At 43.1% G+C, this 7,374-nt stretch overlaps 1 protein-coding gene across 1 annotated transcript; it reads right to left on the bottom strand.

The window, feature by feature from the left end:
• Positions 1 to 496: 496 nt before the first annotated feature.
• Positions 497 to 5,688, bottom strand: ZBTB2 (zinc finger and BTB domain containing 2). Its single transcript, XM_042824661.1, has 2 exons — positions 5,325 to 5,688; positions 497 to 3,565 (listed from the first exon to the last, which is right to left on the bottom strand). Exons 1-2 carry the CDS (start codon positions 5,495 to 5,497, stop codon positions 2,203 to 2,205), a joined length of 1,536 nt encoding a protein of 511 aa, XP_042680595.1. The 5' UTR covers positions 5,498 to 5,688; the 3' UTR covers positions 497 to 2,202.
• Between the last annotated feature and the right edge of the window lie 1,686 nt (positions 5,689 to 7,374).

Raw genomic sequence — 7,374 nt, 5'->3', positions numbered from 1 at the left:
AGCCTTCTCTTTTCCAAGCTAAACAATCCCATTTCCCTCAACCTTTCCTCACAGGAGAGGTGCTCCAGCCCTCTGATCATCTTAATGGCCTTCCTCTAGATCCACTCTAAGAGCTCCACATCCTTCCTGTAGTGGGTGTCCCAGGCCTGAATGCAGTACTCCAGATGGGGCCTCACAAGAGCAGAGGGGGACAATCACCTCCCTCTCTCTGCTGGCCACCCCTTTTTTAACACAGCCCAGAACACAGTTGGCTTTCCAGGCTGCAAACACACAACAAGTTGTCACTAATTGTCACATTATACTAATAAACTCAAAAAACAAGTATGTAATGCTATATCCACTGTTTTAAGCCATTAGTAAGTTATTTGTTTGTATGTATGAGGGAGGCTTTATTCTAAATGCAGAATACATTGCTTGGCTTTTATACTCATTTAGTAAGAATTATTTCAGGAAGATAAAACCCAACAGCCTTTCACCTGCAATTCAATAAATCACATTCAATTTAATTCAGTTTTTATTCAATGAAATGATGTATAAAAACTTACAAATCTGAGAACTTAACTATACACAAAATGATATTCAGTTTAAATGCATACACAGAGAAGAGCTGTGGTTTGTGACTTGCCCTCTCCCACCCCTCCCCCCAAAGCACAGTGCCTCCATTTACCATGGGACACTTTGTTCTGTCCGTTTCAACCTTCTGCTGGCCCAGAATTTGCTAGGTGGTCTCCGCTGCTGCTGTCAGTTTTGTTTCTTTTACGCTACCAGCAAAACATCTGGGCATTTCATATAAAATAATAAGAATCAACAACTTGATTTTTAACACAAAGACGCAGTGCTATCATCATCAGTAACTAAAATTACATAATTCATCCTTTCAGTTTTTGCAGACTTTGTCTCGGCTTTGAAAATAATGGGACTCTCAAAGAGCAGAATTTGCCAGTCAACACTACGGGTTTGCTTTAAAACAACCATGATTCCCCCCATTGCTAGAACATCTCTGTAACCACTTTTTCTTCTTCTTACCTCATGCAATCATACCAAACGAAACCATGGACTTTCCTTGCCTGAGTAAGGCAGTGAAGTTTTTTCTCTCTCCTCTCATCGGGAATGACTCAAAACTATACCTAACAACACATGCATGTGCTGCACTGATGAGGGTACAGTGCCTCAACCACAAGGTTGAGGATGTCACTTCTCTGGTTTCCTTTGTATCTTGGGTGACGACACCTATCCAACAGCTTCTGTTCTACAGGCCAATAAAAATGCACACAGCTCAGTACATCTCCCATTTGATTTAAAACCTGTGCAATGACTACTTTAGTCAAACAACTAAAATACTTTCCAGGCTGAACTGGAGAACAAATGGCCAGTTGCTTAAAAAGGATGTGTGCATTTATTTACCTGTACCAAATATACACACAAACACTTTCCATATATATATAAATCTTTATACATATACAATAGTTTATATATATAAAGATTGCCATCACATTATTATTACAGTTACTTATGTCAAAATCTGACTAAGTAACTACTTTGCCTGTATCAATCATGCTATTTGAAACAGATACCCAAAGGCATACTAGAAGGAAAACATAAGGCTGAAAGAAACTCAGTACTCTCAGCTCCTTTTAACCCAACTGACAACTTTTTGCATTCAGTTCAATGAGGAAAAATTCTGAGGCTTTTGAAGTTATAATCTTAATCGACTTGCATGTGGAGTTCTGAAAAGCATGGTGTTTAAATAGCCAGATCTTCTCAAAACATTTTTTACCAGGGAAACTAATATAGATATATATGTATATATATATATTCCTTGCTTACCAAGCCGGTACTCTGTTTCTCATTACAGTCATCATTGTATCTAAATACACTTTCAAGTGATCTAAATTTCATTTAAAATCTATTAAATTTGGCTTAACTAATACTATCAATATAGTTAGCTGGATTATTTTTCACGTGTTCCTTTGTATTAAAATCAATTATGTTGTGGTTTGATGCAAGAGCTTTTTGTTTTGGTGGGAGAGGCAAAGTCCAATTTCCTAATGTGCCAGTACAGTTCTGGTTGCTGAAGACAAAGGGTGGGAAGGTTGGTGCAAGAGATGGCAGGGGTAAGTGAGGAAAGAGGCAGAGGGAAGAAAAAATTGATTTAATAAAAATGAGTAAAGAAACTTTAAAAAATTGATATAGATTTCACATTCAGTCTAACAACACTGCTTCCTGCTCCTTTTTGATGGAGGCTAACACTGCATTATCAGTCTCTGGGGCTTCCGTGTCCCCACCACCTAGCAGAATGGAGCGATCTTCTTCTAGTGTGAAGACAGAGTTTTGATTTTGGCACGAATGTTTGACTACTTCATTGGGAGTCGAAAATGTTTTGTCACACAAGTTACATTTGTAGGGCTTGTTGGTCTGTACTAGCATGTTGTCCATTTGACTGCCTTCCTCAAAAGTACAGAGCTCCAGAGTCTGTTTGTCCACCATTGTGTACGTGTCCATGCTCTGATTTAGGCACACGTGTCTGGCAGCCTGGTTAGCCCTACAAAAGCTTTTGTCGCAAGTGCTGCACTTGAAGGGTTTGCCAGTGTGTATGTACATGTGCTCCCTCCAGTGGCTTTTCTGAATAAATTTACGACCGCAGATGGAACATTCGTATTTCCGTCTTTTTACTTCCCTCTCTTGATCTGCCTGCTCCAAGTTGTCTATGTCTGCAATATCCGAGGGGGGAGGTGTCTCCGACTGCTGCTGCCCATCGATTATTGGAGAGTCCGAGATCTGCTGCAGCTCGCTGTCACTAATCATCCCAGCTTCAGGCACTTCCATAGCATCCTTTTCAGCTGTGTTGTTACAGAGCGACAAAGAAACATTACTTTCTCCCTGCTGGCTAGACGTGAAGGGAACTCCCGTGTGGATCTGCAGGTGTTCGCGCAAGCTGCTTCGTAAATTGAACCGGCGACCACAGAGGTGGCAGGCGTAATACTTTGGGAAGCTTCCATTCCTTTTCATGATGCTTGGCTTGACGTGTGCTATCGTGAGTGAAGCAGGCTGTTCATCTGAAGAAGATGCTTCCATGTTGGCTTCCTCTCCCGCAGGTGAATTATTACCAGCAGCAGATACCAATTCTGGAGATAAAGATGATGGCAATTGGTCGGAAGTGGCCATATTTGTCCTGCTCACTTGTGGCAGAGTTGTAGGTAACTGTGAGAGCTGCGAGCCTTCTGAAACTGGTTCTTGGGTCATCCGGGAAGTCTGTGGCCTTGGTTCTCGCCCGAGTTTGTCAGCTGCTGATGTAACCTTAGCGGGATGTCTGATCTGGTGATCTGCAATCTGAATGCCATATAATGAAGATGCTAATGGAAAAACTTGATCCGGGTGAGAAAAAGTTCCCTGACTTGCAAGGCTGGCCTCCTGAATTAGTGGATATGCATGCAGAAACTTTATTCCCTGCTCTAGTCGAACTGGGTCAATGAGCTGTGGTGCCATCTTCCCAGTGTACATCAAATGCAAGAGATAACTGAAGATATCTGGCTGTATGTCGGTTGCTTTCAAACGGACACATTCACTGGAAAGTGAAACAAAATGATCAATAACAGATTGGGAAAATGCTTTCAATCAGATTTAAGTTATTCAAACATTGGTAAAAATCAGAACTGTGTACTTAAATTCAAAAGACAAACTCTGTAATAAATGAAGAGAAATGCTTGGCCATTTGCAAGATGACTTTTTTCCCTCAGCAAACTAACTGCCTAGAAAGATTGTCCCACTGCAAACTGCATCCTTCTCAATGGCTGCTATGTGACAGATTTGTTGACACATACTGATATATTTCATAAATTGCAAAGACATTTTTCCTCTATTTTGTGCTTAAATACATCTGCAGCCAAATTAAAACCCCCTAGCACTGTGTCTAAATTCACGGTCTCAGTTCTTAGCCCTGAAAACACCCAAAATTCCTCTGACACATGCCCATTTGGTTTCTGTGTCTTAACTAGTGCTTATAGTCACAGTTGTGGAAATGTGTGTTAACACCTTCCCTAAGCTGTGTGAGGATCCAGAATGATGCAGGACAGGGTGTGAATTTCCTGATGGTTGGAAGCGAGAGATGTAGCCTGAGCACATCTAATGTGCAAAGGCTAGACTCATTGTAAAACAACTGTAGTAGCTTCCTTCCCTGAACAGGGAGAAAGAAAAGGTAGCAGAAATCAGTACACTTGGCAAAATGCATCAGTCCCTTACAGCATTCAGCAAGTGAAACAGTCTGTGGTTGTGATGCCCTCTTCAGCTTAACAGAACTGAAACCAATGCCATCTTTCAAGTTAGAGCATGCCCTATGCATCAATCTTTAGTATACTCTGGACTGAAACATCCATCAATCCTGCTGGATCTCTGCATAGAAAGAATGGCGAGGTTCACAAGACAAGAAAGAAAATCGGGAGCGTTTAGGTTAGGCTAACCAAGTTAACTTTGCTAACGGGAGAGCTTCTGGGATTCTAAATGATTTTCAGTTATCTGTAGCTTTTAGATTAAGCACATATTAAATAAAAGACAGATCCAGAAGCAGACATGACTGTGCACTGCAGTCTGAATGCTCTAACCACAGTAGGTGAGGAGGAAATCATAGCCAATTCTTCTCTTTCTTGAGGTGTGCCCTCTGCTTGAGCTCTCTAGCCGCTTTTGAACTCTGATACATTACCCAAAAATAAACTGGCAGCACTGTCTTCCAGTGACTGTTGTATGCTCCTGATGGAGCCAAGTCTGCTACATCTGCCTGTCTCTGAAGTGCAATTTACTTCTGTCCTTGATGTTTACCTTTGGTAAGAATTCTTAGCCAGAGCTGAAAGTTTCGCTCCTTTAAACTTTTTGAGATAGTTCAAATAATTGGGAAAAACAAAAGTCCACACAAATCTTTAAAAAAACAGTCTTACACTTTATTGTTATGTAGTTCAGTTTTACTTGACAGATTAAAAAAAAACACATGAAAAATGCTACCCTTGTCTACACATTCATTTCTCGAGATCTCATAGCAAATATTACTGACTTTATATAATGTTCTGAAAAGGTAAAAAATAGTGGCAATGCTGAGCAGATGAAGAAGAAAAGCACAACAGGGAAGACATGAGTCATTAGATGCTCTCTTCTGCATGTTATAGACTTTTTAAGGACAAAGAACATATATTGGGTTATTATTGTTAATAAATCACAGTTCAACTTTGAAACAGATTCTAGATTCATTATGTCATATCAAGAAGCAAAAACAACACTGCAGGTTTCAAGCTAACCAAACAACTTTTTAACAGTCAGATTGGGCTTCCCATAGTTACCTGGTTTGGTGAACAAACAGCATCTTGAAGTAGTTGGAGAAAGAAGCAAGAACCGATTTATGTGCCTTGAAGTAGACATCACCGATAGCAACCGTGCAGTCACACAGGAAACCAAACTCTCTCTGAGCATTTAGCTGCTGCAGCAGAATAAGTCCATGGTTGGCCAAATCCATTTTTTTCACACTCTGAAAAGCAAAGGACTTTCATGTAAAACGTAACAGTAGATAGGCAGATGCAACAGAAGATGTCCTTTCACAGATACTTCTTCAAAAGTAACACTTCTTAACCTGAACAATGACATCGATGACACCTTGCAAACACTCAAGGATCTCTGTTTCACGACACACAGTGCAGCTCACAAAGGTGCAAGTGATTTGTCTGGGCTTGAACAGCAAAGCAGAGCCAGGAACAGAGGGTTCTGCAAAAGCATGGGGTAGGCTTCGATACAGAAAAACAGATAGCTGAAGGAGAGGAAGAACAACTAGTAAAAAACATCTGTTTTTAATGAGAACTAAGTATTTAGATACTGATTTGAACAATTCACTCATCTAATACCAGTCACCTGCAGGGATGGCACTGACAAGAGCAGAACCCAACAAGAGCCAAGTCAGCTAACATTTTACTGGATTTTTCAGCCTCTCTAAATACCTTTAACCTAAACACTAGGTATCCATTTGGCTGAATGTGAACTCCACCATGAAATCATTGAGCTTTCCTGATAGTCATGGCCTCTCCTGGGAATTATCAGCTGCATACCTGATCCTTTCTAGACTGACAAAATGAATTAATTCTGGGTATTGGCAAGGCCTCTGGATTATCAGAAAAAGAAGCGTCAACTGTTTCACTTTTTGTCAACTATTTTGTCAACTGTTTATTTACTTATTGAGATCAGCTACAGCAGGGACATGATTTAGCGGAGGGCATACTGTTAGGGCAGTATGGTTAGGTTGTGGTTGGACTTGATGATCTTTAAGGTCTTTTCCAACCTGAGCAATTCTATAGTTCTGTATAAGGGCCTGAAGCTTGTCTGTCACAGCAGGAGAGCCGGGCAGTGAGAGAAACGGCTCCATCCTTGCTGGCTGCCTGGACTGGTTAGTGTTTGGATAATTCTGTTTGTACAAGCAATACACAGAGATCCCTCCCTCCACAAGAGAACACTTGCTCTGTGAGCGGGAATACGACTCATGTTCACTGTTACTTAATCCCACACCACATTCCATGCAGGTAAACTTCATCACGTTGAGGAAAACTTGCAGGACTTCTATTGCAGTTTTAAGTCGGGTTTTATTCTGTGTGTGCTGCACTTTCAATTCTGATGCCCAGTGTGCTCAGAAAGGGAAACTTGACAAGCAGAGAAAGCCATTGCTGGGGGACCTCCAGGCAGAGAGGATCCTCTCCAGTTATTATCATCCCCAATTTGTTAGCTTATAGCTTCAACCTTATCCAAACAGCAGCCTGCAGTAGCTGAGAAGCCGCTGCCCTTCCTCAGAGCCGCAAATTAACTTTTCCTCAAAATGACACGGTGTCTGTACGCGAGCACGGCGCCGCGTTTTTGTGTATACTCAATGCTCGTTTAAATGCTTTGAAGTGAAAGGGCAAGAATTACACTCCCCGGAAACTGCACAGTGGAAAAGCGAGCACAGGGCCGGGCGGGACCCTGCGGCGGGGCGGCCCCGCAGCGCGGGGTAAGAGCGGAACCCAGAGGGCGGCGAGCGCAGCGCCGACAGGAAACAGCCGCCCGGCGCCCTCAAAGAGTACGGCGCTGCCCCGTTTCTCCTCAAACGCGTCAGAAAGGCGGCCCGTCTCCCGACGGACCTCAATGCTCCTTTCGCTTTGGAGGCCGAGGGTGCCGCTTTCGGTCACGGCGAGCAGTTCATGGGCTCGCCAGGAGCCGGAGCCAACGCGGAGCCCGTCTGGGCTCTCGGCGGCGCCGCGCGGCCCCGTGAGCGCGGAGCCCGGTAGGAGCGGCCCCGCGCGCCGCCGCCCCTCGCGCCACAATGGGCACGCGCGCGGCCCGAGAACGGGGGAGGAGGGAGCGGGCGCGCGCGGC

Source organism: Centrocercus urophasianus, unplaced genomic scaffold (assembly GCF_019232065.1).
Source record: "Centrocercus urophasianus isolate 14NV4802_14NV808 unplaced genomic scaffold, USGS_Curo_1.0 seq_10, whole genome shotgun sequence".
NCBI lineage: Eukaryota > Metazoa > Chordata > Aves > Galliformes > Phasianidae > Centrocercus > Centrocercus urophasianus.
This window is presented reverse-complemented; position numbering and strand designations above follow the sequence as displayed.